Source organism: Dryobates pubescens, chromosome 8 (assembly GCF_014839835.1).
Source record: "Dryobates pubescens isolate bDryPub1 chromosome 8, bDryPub1.pri, whole genome shotgun sequence".
NCBI classification, from domain to species: domain Eukaryota; kingdom Metazoa; phylum Chordata; class Aves; order Piciformes; family Picidae; genus Dryobates; species Dryobates pubescens.
Genome location: NC_071619.1, coordinates 13,596,466 through 13,616,174, shown reverse-complemented (window position 1 = coordinate 13,616,174; position 19,709 = coordinate 13,596,466). Strand labels below are relative to the sequence as shown.

Here is a 19,709-nt window from a genome sequence, read left to right as displayed (position 1 = left end):
CTCCACAAATTTAATTAAAGTTACACCTGTGTAGAAACTAAGGAAGGCTGAGTGGGAGCAGCACAATTCATATCTAGTCACTTTTAGTAAATCCCAGTCATAAAGGTCCCAGTCAATACTCAGCAGGTCGATGGCAAGTCCAGGCATGACAAATTTATTTAGCTCATCTTTGTCTGCAAGAATTCTCCCCAGATTTTTAAGTCTCTGTGAAAATACAGAATAATTTTTGCAGTGGGTCTAAGAGTGTGTTGTGTTTGTTACAACCGTTTTAAATGAGGGAACAGTGGAAAAACACTTTATTATTTAGTGATGATAGCAGTGACTGACTTGGTAGGAAAGAAGAGAAATATAGCATTTAATATAAATGCCAGAGATCATAATGTTAATTTATAAAATGGCAACAGCTGCTAGAAAAATTTCCACAATAGGAAATTCAAGGTTTCAAGTCTAGTTAATCAATTACTAAAAAATATTACCTGCATCAGGCAAGATAAAGCCCACATTTTGTATTGCCATATCTAGAAGGAATTTGAAAAGAAGAGCAAAGTGTTTTTGTCACTGATAAAAACTCTTATCATATAAAACTTGCCATTTTCCAATTTCTTATTTTCAAACTGCCCTAGAAGTTGAATTAAGAAGCTGGGGAGTTTTTAACTATGTACCACATCCCAAAACTTGAAGACCATGGCATACTGAGAGCTATGGCATCGGAAGATTCATAACACAAATTCCTTCACTGACAAGAATCAGAAGCCATCGCAAGAAAGCTAATTTTGATTACTCAGATATCCTTCTGGCAAACAAGCTAGCAGGCTCATGGCTATGCATATTCATAGAATCATAGAATCAACCAGATTAGAGAAGACCTCCTCAGAGATCATCAAGTCCAACCTATTACCTAATACCTAACACCTCATGACAACTAAACCATAGCTTCAAGTGACACAATCAATTCTTTTTTGAATACCTCCAGGGATGATGACTCCACCACCTCCCTGGGTAGCCCATTCCAGTGGCCAATTACTCTTTCTGTGAAGAACTTTCTCCTCACCTCAAGCCTAAACTTCCCCTGGCACAGCTTGAGACTGTGTCCTCTTGTTCTGCCACTGGTTGCCTGGGAGAAGAGACCAACCCTCTCCTTGCTACAGCCTCCTTTCAGGTAGTTGCAGACCGCAATAAATCTCCCCTGAGCCTCCTCTTCTCCAGGCTAAACAATCCCAACTCCCTCAGTCTCTCTTCACAGGGCTTGTGCTTGAGACCTCTCACCAGCCTCGATGCCCTTCTCTGGACTCATTCAAGTATCCAATGTCTTAAACTGAGGGGCCCAGAACTGGACACAGTACTCAAGGCGATGCCTAACCAGTGCAGAGTACAGGGGCACAATGACTTCCCTGCTCCTGCTGATCACACCATCCCTGATACAGGCCAGGATGCCATTTGCCTTCTTGGCCACCTGGGCACACTGCTGGCTCATGTTCAGCTGGCTGTCAACCAGTACCCCCAGGTCCCTTTCTTCCTGGCTGCTCTCCAGCCACTCTGACCCCATCCTGTAGCACTGCCTGGGGTTGTTGTGGCCAAAGTACAGAACCTGGCACTTGGACTTGCTAAATGCCATCCCGTTAGACTTTGTATGTCTCTTCAGCCTGTCGAGGTCCTTCCTCATAATAGCTTATGGCTAATAAAAATGGCTGAGAGGTGGCAAGGTAAAACACCTAGCTCTACAGAATATATTTATTAGCTTTATTTAACTGGGAAATGTAGCGTTAGCACTCATCTTTCCAAACCTTAAGAACCATCAGCCACATTTTTATTTTCATATCATTACTACACTCTTAGACCATGGAAACATGGCAGTAGGAAGGTTCCAGGAGTGGCAGTGATTGCCCCTAATTGCTCAGAACCCAGCAGGCTGCATGAGCACCCATCTATGCTACAAAAATGCCAGACAAAAAAGAAATGTAAAAGTCATAAAAGATGCTGAACAAGTGACAGTTCTGTGGAAGTAAGAACTTGTCCCAGTCTCTGTATGATTTTTTTTTTTTTCCATTTTAAATTTTTCTCAGGCCAACTGACAGAAACTGCAGCTTTTGACATCCATTTTCATATTAAAGAAAGTGCTATATGATGAACTATACCATAAAAATGTAAAATACCACTATGATATACTCCACTTAATTAGAACAGAGGATGAAGGCTTTATAGGGAACCTTCTCATGAGAATGATTAATTAAAACAAGAGAAAGATTAATTACAATAAACTGTAAAAAGTGCTGTTAACTGGGCAATACAAATATAAGTTTGGTAAAGAAGCTTAACATTTTTTCTTGAAATTACCATTATAAAATTTAATTCATGTCTTCTAATGTACATGTTATCATCTTAAGAATTAAGAATATGTTTTCTGGGACACTCCATGGATCTTAGTCTTAACATTGCTGGCTGTCTTCCCATGGCTTTGCTCGTAAGCAACCAGTTTTTGGAGAAAGCCAATTAAGTCTGCAAAGGCAGAAGTTTTGAAGAGTAAAGGGGCTTCGTTTCATAGAATCATAGAACAGCTTTGGTCAGAAAAAACCTTTAAGATCAATGAGTCCAACCACTCTCTAACTATCAAGATGGCTGCTAAACCACGTCTCTTAGCACTGCATCTATGCATCTTCTAAACACCTCCAGGGATGGGGGGCTTCCCTGGGAAGCCTATTCCATTGTTTGATAACCCTTTAAGTGAAAGAGTTTATTCCAATATCCAGTCCAAACCTCCCCTGCTACAACTTGATGTCACTTCCTCTCACTAGGGAGAAGAGACCAGCACCTACCTTGCTACAGCTTCTTTTCAGGTAATTGTAGAGTAAGAAGGTCTCAGCCTCCTCTTCTCCAAACTAAACAATCCCAGGTCCATCAGTCACTCATCATCAGTCCTGTTCTCCAGACCCTTCACCAGCTTTGCTGCCCTTTTCTGGACCTGCTCCAGCATCTTAATATCTTTCTTGTACTGAGGGCCCCAGAACTGAACATAGTACTTATAGTGTGACCTCACCAGTGCTGAGTACAGGGATGCAGTCATTACCCTGGTCCTCCTGATACAGGCCAGGATGTTGTGGGCCATCTTGGCCACCTGTGCACACTGCTGGCTCATATTCAGCTGGCTGTTGATCAACACGCCCAGGCCTTTCTCTGCCAGGTATCTTTCCACACACTCTTCCCCAAGACTGTAGCATTGCATGAGGTTGTAGTGACCCAAGTGTGGGACCCAGCACTTGGTCTTGTTGAACATCATATAATTGGTCCAGGTCCCTCTATAGAGCCTTCCTGTCTGCTTTCACTGATTACACTGATTTCACTTATTACATCTCAGCTAAACTTTCTTGTAGCTATTCTGCATGCTTTTTGAAACAAGCAGGCAAAGACAATGCAGAAGATAAGACACAATTGTACATTAAAAACCTCTGATGTAGTCTCAGAGTAAGCTATGGTAAGAAACACAAATTATGTTAGTTTTCCAGTATCTAAATCAGCAGATTTCAGTGATTAAAAGCTCCATTGTATTATATGTTCCTCTCTGAGCACAGATGCAAGAACAAAACACAGAAATAAAGCTTCATCTTTTGAATTTCTCAGATGACTTTGATGTTTCAGCTATTTCACATTTATAAGTTTTAAATATTTCAGATGTTTAACTTTGTGTCCCAAACCTTGCAACAGTGTTTGAAATTACCACTAAAGAAATTAGATACTAATGTTTCATAGTAAATGTAGAGCAACATACCCTTCCCCCCCCACCCCCCAGTCTGAAACTGATCACATTAAAATGAGAAATTTGGAATCAAAATGTTAAAAGCATTTTTAGTTTCATATTGCCAAATGGTAGCATGGAAGCCAGCTTTGATATACAAAGTGGCCACTTATCTCTGACAGAAAATAAATGTACCACATATATTTCTGAAAGATCCAAAATGCAGTGACATTATTTGATGTATAGACATTGCAATTTTTGTTGTTAAAAAAAAAAATCCTGAATTGCTAACATTATACAAGAGAAATAACTGCAAGGAGATTTAACTACCAGTTAAGTACAAAAAATCCTGAATTACTAACACTGTAAAATAGAAATAATTGCAAGAAGATTTAACTAGAGCTAATGGCATCAATATCCATATCTTGCAAAATCTAATCCTGTGAAGGTTTACTAATGCAAATATTCCTATTTCAATGTAATTAGACCTATTCATACGATTAGGCACTCCCTGCAGAATTGGAGTTGAAGTCTTGATCTTGCATATTCTTGAAGACAATGATACTCTGCATGAATGCAGCAGGCTATCTGTGGGCTGCCAAGAAACTGCAGGACTGGAATCTAAATCTGGATAATTAATACATCATTCTTTGTACTTGAGATTTTGAGCTCAGTCAGTCACTACATACTGTAAAAACCCAAACAGTTCAGTATTTACATTGTGTTCATGTAGTAAGAATGACTTTTAAATTAAGAAAGTAATGGCTCAAACAATAATCTCAAGCCCAACCCTGAATTTAAATAAATAACACATGACACCAAGAATATGTTTTAAGTACACTGAGAGAAATAAATGAAGACAATTAACATTTTTCCTGTAGAAAAGAAAAATTCTAGGAGCAATGTATGTGCATATATATATACACACACAGCACTGCCATTTTAAGACTGCAATAGAAAAGCAGGTGAAGGATGATGTTTGCCTGAAAGTGCTGTGATGAAATGGTGCAGATGTATGTGTATAAAATGACCTGGCCAAACAGAGTGAAGTGATTTGAGAAACAATCTAGGCATCTCTCCACTTTAGACTTCCAGAGAATTGACAAGATTCCACATCCAGTTGTTTTAACCTCTGTGCTTTATAGATCCATGCAACAATTTGATGCCCAATGTAAAAACAGTAGACTACATAAACCTGAAAAGCTACTGACACCAAGAAAAGAACTAAACTTACCCACCCCCTGCACAGAAACATGGATAATGATAAGGAGCAAAGATGTAATTTATATATAAGTGCATAAAACTCTAAGCAAAAAAACCACCTAGTATAATAATTTCTTAATATCCTCTTATCCTTACTTTTGAAGAACATTTTTTTTTTCATTAAAAAAGGTAACGACATGGTCACAATTGCTTATTTATAAACATCTATAGAGAAAACTTATTTGCAAAAAGAAACACTTAAATCTGTAGGAGACTTGTGTCAGAAACAGTATTCTGTCCCAGGAGCATTAGATACTTTTCTTTATCATGGAAATAAATAATTAATAGTGTCATAAAGCACTACAAAATTATTGTTATACTTTGACCTTTACAATATTTTTGGTACAATTTAGAAAATATTTGCATCATTTTCAGCCAAATAACTTATGTAAAGATTATTCACATTATGTCAACTACTTTCTAAACTTTCAATAAAATTTAATTGGGGGGATACAAGAAAGTTAGCACTTTTCCCAATGACCATTTTGAGAAGTCAATGTTTTCTAACAGAAAGAGGCTTCATCAGAGTTGTGCATCAATTGCATCTTGAAGAACAACTGAACTTCTACTACATAGTGCTATCAGTTCAATAAATAGCACTAATGCAGCTTTGAGTCTAAGAAACTGAATTCTAACATCTCATTCATGAGTGTAAATAAACAAAACCCAGCTTTAAGAGCAATCTTTCATAGTCATCTTAAGACCAAAAGCTCATGAAGGTCTTTCCTGAGTGGAGAAACTGGTCTACAGAATCCATTGCTGTTGATAATGTATGCAATGGAAAATCACAGACTCCTATTAGGCCTCGGGTGGAATTTATAGCATTGGTATTCAGGAAAATGTCATTTTCCTCCTGTAAATTGAGTAAGTTCTGTTTGGAGTCATGGAGAAACGGTAACAAGGACCTGCATGAAAACAATTGCACAAACATTTTTCAGATACACTGCTCATACTGTAATGAATTCATTACAGTTCCTCATCATTAAGGGAGAAGACAAAGGCAAAACCATCTTTCACCATCAAATTAACTCTTCAGTATTATTGCCAACATTGGCAAAAACTGGTTTATAGTCGAACATTTCTGAGAGCTGAAGATTTTGTTGTTAAAGAAGATGTAAGTATCTCTTAGTAGACGTTAATGAAATAGGGTAGCGGAACCCTGTGAATTCTAAAACTCTGCAGTTACTTAAATTAACTTTTATTAAAAAAAAAACCAAAGTAGGTTTTTCACTGTTTTCAACAGGTGACTACTTTGCCTACCATGAGTTATCAGATGCACGAGAAAGGTTTGCCAGAAAGAAATCCAAGAGATTATTTTTTCCCCCGGTGCAAATATAAAATAAAGCTCATGATACACTGCTCCTTGTGGCTACTCAAATTTTTCTTTTTCTATCTAGTTTCTTGTACACATACTTTAACTTTTGGTTAATTCCCTAACTTGCCTACAAGACCTTTGCCATTTTCCTCTATCTTGATTTTCTCTCTTCCATTCCATTTTTTTTCCTTCGCTTACCTTGTGACTGTGAAACTTCATGACGTTTTCTAGCACGTAGAAGGAACATAAATAACTATAAATGTCTGACACTGGTAGACATTTAAATCACTTATTATTTTCTTTAGAATATGTTTAATTTGATTAGCTCCATGCATATTTCATCATTGGTTATTTTTTAAGGATTCTCAATAGCTGTTATTATTTTGGTGCCAGGCAGCCTTTTATGATGCATAAGTTCAAATTAAGTTACTGAAAATGAAACTGCTAAATGTTTTGTGTACTGTGAGCTGCCCAACAGATATTATGAGCACTGTAAAGTAGCTGGCAGACATTACTGAGCTAGCGAAAGGCTCAGCAAATACAACCACCATGAAGCACTTTGCAGATATTAAAAGAGGTATCAAACTATTGGCAGTCATTACAAACCTTGTCAAGCATTCTGTGGACATTCTAAATAGCAATGAGAACTAGATGGGCACTATGAATTCTGTATCAGACCTGTGGTAATGAGGCCTATTAGGAATTGAAGCATAAGATTCTGAGAAATCGCTTCAATTTCTTTTGTAAAATTCAGGCTCGTATTCACTGGCAACCTGGAAATACCAATCAACACTCCTTAATCAATTCTTCTGCTCATTCCAGCATTTTCAGGAGAAAGACTTTCCCTGCTGGGAAGATCTATGAAGATGCCCATGCTGGGTCTCTGTAAAATGGCAGCTTGATACTTGAGAAGTATTGCAGATTTTCAACTGTTCAGCAATACAGGCTACTGGAAATTCTCACCTTTTTCTCACAAAAGCTCATTCCATATTTCCTTATTCAGACAGTTATCTGTCTTTCCATAACAATTCAGCTGATGGACCATCTGCAGCTGATAATCACATACTTTCACATTTCTCCCAACTTCTAAACATCAGTATTTGCTATTGGAACCAAATTTTTTGTTACTGATCCAGTCAACCGATTTCCTTTCACCTATAAACGTGTTAGCAACACACATCATTCCTCCTGTGATTATCAGGACAAAAGTGTGACTTTCCTTTTGTTTTGATAAGACATTAGAAAAGTTTTCCCAGTGATTTTCTGTCATTCAGAAGGTCAAAGATACTGTGATTAATCAAGTATGTGTGAAATTATACTTCTGATTATGGGAACCCACTAGCATCACCTTAGGCAATGATTTCTTTCTCTGCAATATGTGATACTTTTAATATCTCTGGTTTAGTCTGCACTTTGCTAGACAGTATTCAGTGTGCCATAGACTTTATTTATTCTTTTTTTTTTTAAATTCCTTCCTCACACCATATTGATCACATTTGCTATGATGGAAAAATCTTCTCCAAAAAGTGATTCACTTATAGATCTTCAAATACACTCACTCACGGCAGAAATTCTCTTCATTTCCAGGCCGCGCTGCAACGACGTACAGTTACGGGTTTATAAAAATGAAGAATGCAAGAAGGAAATCGGACATTTATGTCCCACTGTCAGAGATACAACTTTTAAGGAACATTCTTCTTAGGAAACCTCAATTTCACGCAGTATACAAGGTAGAGCTACCGTGACAAGTTAATATTTTAAACTGTAATTCCAGGTTATCTAATATCCAGAACAGCAGTGGTGTTCTTGCAAGATACATATATATATATTTGTTTGTATGAAACATTATCTTTCAATCTTAGTAGTATTTTCTGTTCCATATACCTGAATCTCTTGTGCCCACAGGCAAGTCAGATTTCTTGCTCAATTTTTTTTAATATTTTCTCTGGATTCCACTTCAGTTTGTAATGTTAAAGGAGAGAACAGCTCACCACATATCAGCTGGTTTTCCTTCAGGTTACGAAAGGACTGTCCTTGTAAAGTACTAGGGTAAGCACAAACTGTTTCCTCTGCTATTCGAACGGAAGCGTTTCTGGCCCACTGTAAGACCCATTTTAGGTTACAGTCACAAATGAGCGAATCGGTGTTGAAATGCCTGGAAAGGCAAAGAAAGATCACAATTGGTATACATGCCAGTTTCATAAATGTGCTTTCTTCTGTTAGATTCAAATTATCCAAGTCTAAGGAAAAGTAATTCTAGACAGACGCATAGCTATGGATTTATAGCTATAGATGCATAATTGTAAAGATATCCTGAGAAAACTAATACACGTTGTCCCACTGATAATGGCTTTCAAGACATTATGCCAAAATTCTGGATTTGGATACAGAACAGCATAGCTGACTACTGCATTAAATTTGAATATAAGCTTATAAATGATAAAAAACCCACAGATGCTAGTCAGGATGGCTAGACTGGGCTAGACAGAAACAGAGTCAATTGTTAGTTATGTTTGTTTCACAATGACAGGTAAAAGATGGCAGCTCACCAATAGCAGACAAAGACATTAAAAGCAAAATGCTGCTCTGGAATGCATTGTTAGAAATAATTGTGTTTGAATTCATATTCAACTCAGTATTCAGTATTCAGTATCACTAAGGTTGGAAGAGACCTCAAAGATCATCAAGTCCAACCTGTCACCACAGACCTCATGACTAGAGTAGGGAGGCCACTACTGCCCACTGCAGGCTTGAACTCAAGACCTTCCCATTAAGGGCCTTATGTGCTACCAACTGAGCCACATTTGCAGTCTCTGCTATGTTTATTCTAATGGCTTTTTCAAATATTTCAGATATCTGAATATAAGGAACGATACTTACAGTGCTTTCAGAGCTAACAACTCAGAAAAAAGCCCATTCATGAGACTTGAAAAAATATTTCCTGACAGATTCCTAGAAAGAAAACAATTTACAGTCAGTAATAACAAACACAAGAGGAAAATAAAATTACTGTAGAATGTGTTTTCTTGACAACAGTAAAAGCATACTTAAATTTGCACATTGCTTTTTCGTAAACTTACAGCAATAATTAAAGCAAATCATATGCTATCACCACTTACATTTTCACAGCAGGTATACATACAATCCACTTGGTCTAATAAACAGGAACATTCCTACATATATAATACAGTAGAATTCTGAAAGAGACTGTTCTAGAAATTAAATTAAAATATTCATGTGATTAGTCAGCAAGACCTATGTTGTATTTTTATAGTACATATAGAATGTCTCCTCCAGGTGAAGAAATAAAAACAGTGTCTTAGTTTAGCAATGCTCAGAAGAATTTGAGCAATCCCTTAAAACAGTAATGAGTTTGCTAATTCCATGCAGACCAAAGGCAGCTTTCAATCTGCCCAGTATTTTAGAAAAGAGAAATACTGTGGCAGAGGTCAGCAGATGTATGGTTGCTATGCACCATCAGTGGTGCCCATTCTGCGTCTATAGAATCTTTGCACGCGTCCTACCAAATTCACTAAGATGGAGAGAACTGACCTGCACTGTGCTAATCTAAAAATTCCTGACCCATGTACCATTTCCAGATTTATTACTTCTTTTTCACAGAATCGCAGAATTATTGAGGCTGGAAAAGACCTTTGAGATCATCAAGTCCAGCCTATGACCCAACACCACCACATCAGCTAAACCACGACACCAAGTGCCACATCCAATCTTTTCTTAAAGACTTCCAGTGATGGCGACTCTAGCACCTCCCTGCACAGTCCATTCTAGTGCCTAATCAGCCTTTCTATGAGGAAGTGCTTCCTAATATCTAACCTAAATCTCCCCTGGCATAGCTTCATACTATGCCCTCTTGTCCTGTCACTAGTTGCCTGGGAGAAGTGCCTGATCCCCACCTGACTAAAATCTCCTTTTATCATGACAGAGAAGTATGCAACCCTTTTCTTCAGTGGGTTTGCCAAGTGCTGGAATAATTGAATTCCTGACAGTTCAGAAGTTCAAAGCCAGCAAGCCAATTTTCACATTCTTTCATATTCTTCAGGCAATGGCCTGGTTTGAAGTTTCCATATTACAACTGAAAATTAGCAAACTAGGATCATGTTCAGAGTTGTACTAGTCATAAAGCAGCAAGTTTCTATGCCCCAAATCCACATAATTACAACATCTGGATCTCCAAAAATGGAAATAGCCTCTTCTCTATCAGAAGTTTCAAAAATCTTCTCAAATCACCCCAAGAACACATGCATTTCCAAGCTAGTTATCTGCAGCCCAGTGCAAATGCCTTGCTCTGTCAGTTCACATCATTTGTGTTATGCATTAAATAATCTCCAAATGCACAGTGTCATGAAATGCCAACATTTCAGGCATCCTAACAACTCACTCTAGCTTGATTTAAAAGGACATTTGTTCTAAAAACATCTGTATCACCCAGTTTGTAAACATTTCAAACATAACAAATTAATGCACTCCAAAGCTGATAGCACTTGCTGTGACATTAACATACCCCATTAACAGAAACGTGCTTTCTATCAGAGGTAAACATTTTAGTCTTGCATCTAAGGTCCCACACATTTCTTTCCATATACCAAACGCTCTTGTGCTTTTACAGAAATTAATAAAACACTTTTGTCAAAAGCTTTACTATAAGTGATAAATGCCATAAAACAGTCAGAGGCAGTTACATGTCTCAAAGGACCATTCTGAGACAAAATATAGGTAGTAGCAGGAGTATATGAATATGGAGAATGCTTCACTCTTATAAGCAATAGTGAGGCAGAGGTTGGTCTCTTCTCCCAGGCAATCAGTACCAGAACAAGAGGACACAGTCTCAGGCTGCGTCAGGGGAGGTTTAGGCTGGAGGTTAGGAGGAAGTTTTACACAGAGAGAGTGATTGCCCATTGGAATGGGCTGCCTGAGGGGGTGGTGGGGTCACCGTTGCTGGGGGCGTTCAGGGCGAGGCTTGACAGGATGCTTGGTTGCAGGGTTTAGTTGATTGGGTGGTGTTGGATGATAGGTTGGACATGATGATCTTGAAGGTCTCTTCCAACCTGGTTTGTTCTGTTCTGTTCAATATTAAAAATCAAAAGTTGAATGCAAGGGTGACTGATTCTCTATGCAAAAAGACTTGGGTAAGAGGGCTAAAAAACTACAACAGAAATCCAGGAAGGGCAGGTTTCAGTGCATATTTTCTTGATGTTGCTTATGTGGGGACACTGATTCACTATGTAACTGGTTTTGTACTTTATTTCTGGCATCATACAAAGTGATTGGTTGCTTCAATGACAACAGGGAGGTCACACGAGCATTTATGGCATAATAATATCATAAAGCTAACTGCTGGTGATGATTCAGAAGCAGAATGAAGAATCAATCAGATACACATCGAAGAGTTTTAAGAAAGGAGGAAGTTCTGGTTTGAACTTCCAAAAGGAAGATCCAGTAGTAGTTACTTGTTGAAACAACTTAAAGGTTGCAACATTTCAGAACCTGAAGAGCTAACTTATAGCAACTGATGAAATGGTATATTGGTACAGTAGCATTATCCAAGTATTAAAGAGGTCTTGATATTTAAATTAAATGTAAATGAATTAATGTGGATGGCAGGTCCATTTCCAAGCAGAAATACATTTGCATATGTAATACTGGAACAAAGCACTAAAACACGGCCACCAAGAAGCCAAAGGAGATTTGGAAGATTTGTTGTATTCAATTATGTCACTCCTATTTAGAATACATGTATCTCATCACAGCATAAAACCAGCCAAGGGGTAATATATAAGCCAAAAAAGTTAAGCTAATATCTTAGCAGACATAATAAATCTTCTCTTATAGTATCTGAGGGACTGTCAGCTCCATCTGTCATATGATGTGAAAGCATCTTGGAATCATTTTCCACAGTAGAGATCATCAAATCCAAGAAGGTATAAAATTCAAGTAAGTCTCATGGAACAGAATCACAACTCACTAACTGCAGTAATTGCAGGAGCTGTGCAAAATTTTAGATTTCATTAGTAACTTGAAATTCAATTCCTATACATTGAAATACACATTCTGATTCAATTGGAGTAAAACTCTTCTACATACTTCTTATAATTTTTTTGGTGGTTTCTGTATGTGTGCATGTTTTCAAGACACTTCTAGATGGTGCTACAAATGAGTATTTTCTTAATTCAAGAATTATGCAGGTTGTCCTGTTCAAAATAGACTACACAAAACCACCTAGCCCTCTGAAGACAGCTTGCTTTACCCCTGAAAGCTCAGGCAGTTCCCATGCACCAAGTCAGTAAAGTATTTATACATTTACTGTACTGAGATATATGCATCACGTCCTCTGGTTAAACATCCTGTGTCAGATTAGCCCTAAAGTTAAGTTTTCAGCTGCAATCCCATATTTTCAAACTGAATTAGATTTACAAGATTGAGTGTGTTAATTTGTTTCACCTGGTATCTGTGCTTGTAAACAGTGTAAGAAAATACTGTCTCTGGCACATAAAAAGATTTATGTCTTTTGCTCCTTCCAGTGGACTCATGGCTCTCCCTACTGGTTTTGGTAACAGCCTGCAAAGATCCTTCTGCACTTCGCTAAATGCAATGCAGGAAAGCTCTAATTACCATAATCAACAATGGCATAAATCAATGCATATGCATATATCTATATAGTGCTCCTTCAGTAATGTAAACCACATTTGATGGTTATGAAAGCAGTTCCATGTTTAAGAACCTGACATCTTTCCCTGGATACAATTATACACAGGAATGTTACACTAAGAAAATGCTTCTCCATAACCTTTTGATAGAACAGCTTTCTCATACCCCTAAAACAATAATTCAGAGGTATCAGAAGCAATAGAAAGGTGACTTACTGTATTTAAAATATATTTTTTTTTAAGTCTGATTTTGGAAAGTTTGTATGAACTTCATGGGGAAAAAAGCCATAAAATGTTTGAAAAGTACTAAGTGGCATTATCTTGCAGACAACTATCACCAGTTCTTAGACCAGAGACAAACTGAGATCTCAGTTCAAATAATTACCATCAGGATGATGTCATTGTGAGGTTTCTAAGTATCAAGGAACAAGTGATTCTTTGAATGGCAGGGAAGTGTTCCTTTTGATGGAGATTAGGGTTGTACTTCTTCACAAATAATGGTACTCTGGTTTAGTAAGGAGGACAGTCCCTACAGAAAAGCAGGTCATGGCTTTGGACAAAGCAATCATAACCCGATTTACTTCAGATGAAAGGGGAGTTTCAACTTATCTATTACAATGCCTCTGATTTCCAAAGGACAGACTCTTGAAATTAGAAAAAATAATAACTAAAAATAAAGCAATCAGTAAAGAAATACTGAAGTGTGTTAATTGGAATGTAGGATGGCCACATTTGTTAAGTCTATGGTAAAAAGGCAATTTAAAAGCCAAACAAGAAAATCAGAAGACAGACTAAATTAATCAATAACCAAACCTTAAATAATGAAAAAAGGATTCAGGCTTTAAAAGATCAAGAAATAGAGAGGCTATAATGAACAGGAAAAGGTTAGCAAAAAGACAGGAAGCATAGAGGAACCATGACAATTAAAAAATATCAAGTTAAACTTTCAAAAAATATACTACAACAAGGTGCAAAAAGCACTTCAATAATTATACCACCAATAAAGAAATGGAGAAAGTAGGTATTATTGATAGCCTTCATAAAGAAATGGAGAAAGTAGGTATTATAGATAGACTACATAAAGAAATGGAGAAAGTAGGTATTATTGATAGCCTACATATATCCCATTACTACTATTTTCTGTTAAGGAAGGTTTGTCATATTTATGGGAGAAGCACACACTAAATTCTGGAAATTATCTTACTCAAGACCATCTACAGTATGACTACTGATCTGCAGAACTAGTCAAAATTAAATAAAAATAAAAATCTGGAGAACTTCTAGGCTGATTCCACTTATGTGAAAGCACCAGTATGAAAAGGTAATGGATTTCTCCTGCTTACCAAGTCAGATGTATACAAAAATCATTATATAATTTTCCTTGTCTATAAAATTTGTGATATTTTATATGATTATATGATATATCCTCAATGGATGCATGGATTTTCCCCATTTCCAATTTGCCAGCATTTTTTTCCATTTTTCTTTGTTTCAGAACTCAAGTCACTGCATCAAGTCCAATGAGGCCAGGTCTACAGTTACTAAAATCATTCTTTCCACTGACACACGGGCATAACATCCATAAAAGCACAAAGAACTTGGCATTAAGTGCATTTATTGTTAAGACACTGTAAGATAATGGACAGAAGAGTGGAGAGTGAGACTACTGGCATTCTGCAGAAACAGTCTTGTGACTGTATTTAATGCTTTTACCAATAGCTCTGCCTCAGAAATCTAAGCATGTGAAAATGACATCTGGCAATAACAAAACTAAGAACTGATGAATATTATGAGACCTATCAAACAAGAGGAGGATGTTCTTGAAGACGAGAGGTCTAGTAATTTTGAATAATATTATTCAAAGTGAATAGTGTAACAAGAATGTCACTTGAAAAATGATGCTTATAAGGAATGTCTAATTCAAATTTCTGCTGTAAACTTGAACCTCAGAAAGAAGACAATATAGAAAGCCCTGGATCTGCACCCACATGGAAATGATACTCAGTTCCACCTTGAGGAAAAAAAAAGTGAATATTTACTTAGGATGCAAAAAAAAATAAATACTAGATGCAAGAAATTCAGTGTTAATGACAGTGTAGAGGAAACTGGTGAGACTTTCTCTGGATCTACACACTCAGGAATGATTTGTCAACAGTGGGACAGTTGCACAAGTTACTAGAATGTACAAGGATATGGCAACTCTTGTTTTCCAAAAAGAAACTGTAATAGTATGGTTTGATCAGCCCAGTAACTACATGCATTCAGCATGCACATTATGCCTTTTCCCAACATCTATGGTATCAGTGAAGGATGTGGAGATATATTGCCATACTTTTTTCTGATTGTCAGAGTAAAGAGATAGTACAGCCAAACGCTGTCACAAACCAAATGCTGTATGCTCGCTGTGAGTGAATTTCTGTTCCTTACAGGAATGAAATTCTATATCTTTAATTAGCTTTTAAGATGAGGAATGGAAGATTCACAGTTTGAACTTTTAGACATGTTTCCCTGAGACAATAGAGGTTTGAACATATTCTATTGAGGTAGTCCCTAGCATCCAGAAGAACCCCTCATTTAATAAGGTGACTTCACCATTTTGAATGAAACATACTTCCTGTAGTAACCTCGCTATATAATCACAGTCGTGGTCACTGTGCACAGTAAAGAAACCCAGCAACCCTCATTAGCTGGGTTGGGCTTCCCTGGCTCATCTGAGATGAGCGAAAAGAACAGTCATCCATATGCTATCAGGACTCTTCCCATCATCTGTTCTCATTTGGTTTTACCCAAGAAGTTTTGGGACAGTTGCTCTCATTAATGTGATCAGTAAGCATATCAGATTTCAGCCTTTACCTGGTGTCATCTTGACCTCACAGAATCACAGAAACATTCAAGTTGGAAAAGACCCTCAGGATCACCAAGTCCAACCAATAACCCTACTCTATAAAGTTCACCTCTAAACTGTATCCCCAAGCACCATGTCTAAACAACCTTCAAACACATCCAGGCAAGTCAGACCTCATGGCAAATCTTTCTAGAAAGCTTTCCCTATTTTTCCAAGGAATTGTCAGAACTGGCTGAAGAGTAAGAAACTAAAGTATGAGACTTAACATTATGATGCAGTTTAGGAATTTATTTCATAGAAGCATAGAATTGGCCAGGTTGGAAGGGGCCTCTAAAGGTCATCTAGTCCAACACCCCTGCAGTGAGCAGGGAGCAGAGAATTCCCATTCTGGAATGCAGACAGATGCAAATGAAGATACAGAGCCCTCCTAGGTCTGCCCAAATGTCCATTTAAATCAGGACCCTTCCTGTGAATTGTCCCTTTCCTAACCAGGAAAGTTGCAGACAACTTACTCCTAGTACTTGCCTATACCATACCACACCATAACTTTAGCCATTCCTCTTTGTTCTTCCCTGAAATGAGCAGACTGGAACAGCCCATAGTATTATAAACACAATTTTTTTTTGCCTTTTCCCTCGATAGTACAATGGATGCTCTCCAATTTGTTCTCTCTTCCTTTAATAACACTCCCTGGTTATTTTCTTTAAAAGATGCTGAGCACTGAGCAGATGTTCTCACAGCATAATCTGCTATAATCTCAAAATATCTTTCCTATGTTTTAATGGTTAGCCCAGATTTGTTTTCTCTCACTTGCATTGCTTAGTATTTATCTACATTCTATTTAATCTGTCATTTTACTGCCAAGTCATGAAGTCCTGTATATTACTTTATCCTACTAAATCAACTCTTGTCTCCAATTCTCTGGTTAACTTAGTATCTACCAGCAAACTTTATCATTGTACGTTTTATTTCTTGTCCCCAGTCACCTGATTCTTCCAAAAACTGAACAGCCTGACATAATATTACAATCTCATCTTTTCTAAGTGCTCTTTCTAGAATAGCCTGATAATCTATCATCACACAGGCTCTCTGGCATGCTTATGGATATGCAAGTTTATTGCTTTGCTCCCTAGAGTATATTCTAGTGCAGTTGCATATGATAAACTAATGACTCAAAGTACTATGACAAATATACAACACAACACCTTAAAAGGACAGTCTAAAATTGGTATTTCTGAGGCAATTTGAACTAGCCTGGTATTCCAATTGTACTCAATACATCACACTCCCCCCCCCTCCTCCCCCCCCAATATATGCTTACTGTTTTTTACAAAATGCACTTATGGGAAAAACAGAAAAGTTACAGAATTCTAATTGATCTGTAATGGATAGAAAGCAAAATGTATCCACTTTAACCTATGTAAGTCTCATTTGTTTGACTTTTAGTTGTATCCAAGACATGCAGACAAAACCACACTCAAACAGAAATGTCACGTTCAGCCTCTTTTCAATGTGAAAATGACATTTAGTTACTTGCAGTTCTGATAGATGTTACAATTACAAACAGAATCAACATCTTTATCAAGTTATCACAATCAAAGTCTCAGGAGAGGGATTGGTTTTTTTTAGCACAAAACATATCATTTACTTGTAATGAAAGTTTATCACCAAATGTGCTCAGATAAGCCATGTGGCAGTTTAGATTTCTCCTGTTTAAAACAAAACTGGTGTCATACTCACAGTTTATGAAGACTGTTAAGCCCAACAAACATTTCTGGTGTTAGGCAGCCAATTCTGTTATTTGAAAGATCTCTGCAACAAACAAACAAAAACTGTGAAACATTAGTTCTGTCTTATGCATATTTACATAATCATAGAATCATAGAATCAATAAGTTTGGAAAAGACTCCAAAGATCATCAAGTCCAACCTGTCACCCAAGACCTCATGACTACTAAACCATGGCACCAAGTGCCACATCCAATCCCCTCTTGAACACCTCCAGGGATGGTGATTCCACCACCTCCCTGGGCAGCACATTCCAACAGCTAACAACTCTGTAAAGAACTTTCTCCTCACCTCCAGCCTAAACCTCCTCTGGCACAGTTTGAGACTGTGTCCTCTTCTTCTGGTGCTGATTGCCTGGGAGAAGAGACCAACCCCCTCCTGGCTACAACCTCCCTTCAGGTAGTTGCGGAGAGCAATATGGTCTCCCCTGAGCCTCCTCTTCTCCAGGCTAAGCAACCCCAGCTCCCTCAGCCTCTCTTTATAAAGCTTGTGCTCAAGGCCCCTCACCATCCTTGTTGCCCTTCTCTGGACACGTTTAAGAGTCTCAATGTCCTTCTTAAATTGAGAGGCCCAGAACTGGATACAGTGCTGAAGGTGCAGCCTAACCAGTGCTGAGTACAGGGGCAGAATGACCTCCCTGCTCCTGCTGGCAACACTATTTCTGATGCAGCCCAGGATGCCATTGGCCTTCTTTGCCACCCAGGCACATTGCTGGCTCATGTTCAGCCAGCTGTCAATCAGTCCCTTTCTGTTTGGCAGCTCTCCAGCCACTCCGACCCCAGCCTGTAATTCTGCATGGGGTTGTTGTGACCAAAGTGCAGCACCCGGAACTTGGACTTGTTGAATGCCATCATGTTGGACTCTGCCCATCTGCGTAGCTTGTCAAGGTCCCTCTGCAGAGCCCTTCTACCTTCTAACAGATCAACACCTGCTCCCAAATTGGTGTCATCTGCAACACAACCTCTTAATTTATTAATGTCACACACCTCTTAATTTTTAAGGAATTAGGAACAAATGAGAAATAAAACCCTCTTCCTAATGTAACATAACTATATCAAATACATTTAACAACTTTTCTGTTAACATTATTGAGCAATATTCCATAATTAAACATGCCATACTGTAACTTACACTGACTGCATTAAAACTCAAAATTATTTCCAAATATTTTTCTTTATCAAAGCCACTAGCACCTGCTTGTTTACTTATGAAAAATACTATGCATTTTTCTGCAGCCTAAATTGACATATTTGGCTGTTTACTAACATCTCATCTCATTGCTGAAGAAATCACAGAAATCAGAGGGCAATTAATTTTTAAGCTAGTAAGGTCAGTCTTGATAAACACGTGGCAAGCTTTTAAGAGCAATCCTGTAGCTGTCTCAGACCACAGAGAGTACAAGGCATTATGTTCCATAACTTGTCTGCAGAAAGGTGAGCAGATGTTTTCTGTGCAAGTCATAAAGACAAAATAATGTATAGAATACGTATAGGAAGGACACAAAAACAGATATGATCAATTAAACTGTGATAACATGAATACCGCCCTTTGGTGTACTCTGAATTAGGTTTTAACTTGTACATATTTGGTTTTCAAGCTTGACTCAAATTTCCTTCTTGTCAAGTATGTGGGTTTTTTTAATAATTGCAGTAATGTATGGAGTTAAAGCGACCATATGCCTGTTAAAATGTAAACATTGACCTGCATATATTTTGGGTTTACAACCAGTGGTAGTCTGCCAATTCCTCCGTCACATTGTGGAGCTTCCCTATTTTGTATTGTTACATGAGAATACTGAAGTGATGAAGCAGAAGAATGAATGCTCTGGTTTGACAAATCCAGTTATTGCTTTCATTGAGACACATCCAGTTAGCAAGAATGAGAAGGCAATTTCTTTAGAATTCATTACCAGGTCTTCTTTCAGGACAAGAATATACTGTTCTACAATTAAATGATGAAGCATCACATTAGAATGAAAATATTTCTTAAATGCTTGTCAGGGATATTAAGTAGGCAACAGCTGAGAAAAGCATGGATAACAATATAAAGAATAATGCTATGCATTTAATTCACTAAGTTTTCCAAATGAAAGCTACATAGAAAA

At 37.6% G+C, this 19,709-nt stretch overlaps 1 protein-coding gene across 1 annotated transcript in view; it reads right to left on the bottom strand.

Moving 5' to 3' along the window:
• The window catches only part of ADGRA1 (adhesion G protein-coupled receptor A1), a 255,796-nt gene that overhangs the window by 140,051 nt on the left and 96,036 nt on the right, over positions 1-19,709 (bottom strand). Inside the window, exons 4-6 of the mRNA XM_054163535.1 lie at positions 17,559-17,630; positions 9,189-9,260; positions 8,300-8,463 (exon numbers count right to left, since the gene is read on the bottom strand). Coding sequence (XP_054019510.1) covers positions 8,300-8,463; positions 9,189-9,260; positions 17,559-17,630 — 308 coding nt within the window. The remainder of the gene's footprint in view (positions 1-8,299; positions 8,464-9,188; positions 9,261-17,558; positions 17,631-19,709) is intronic.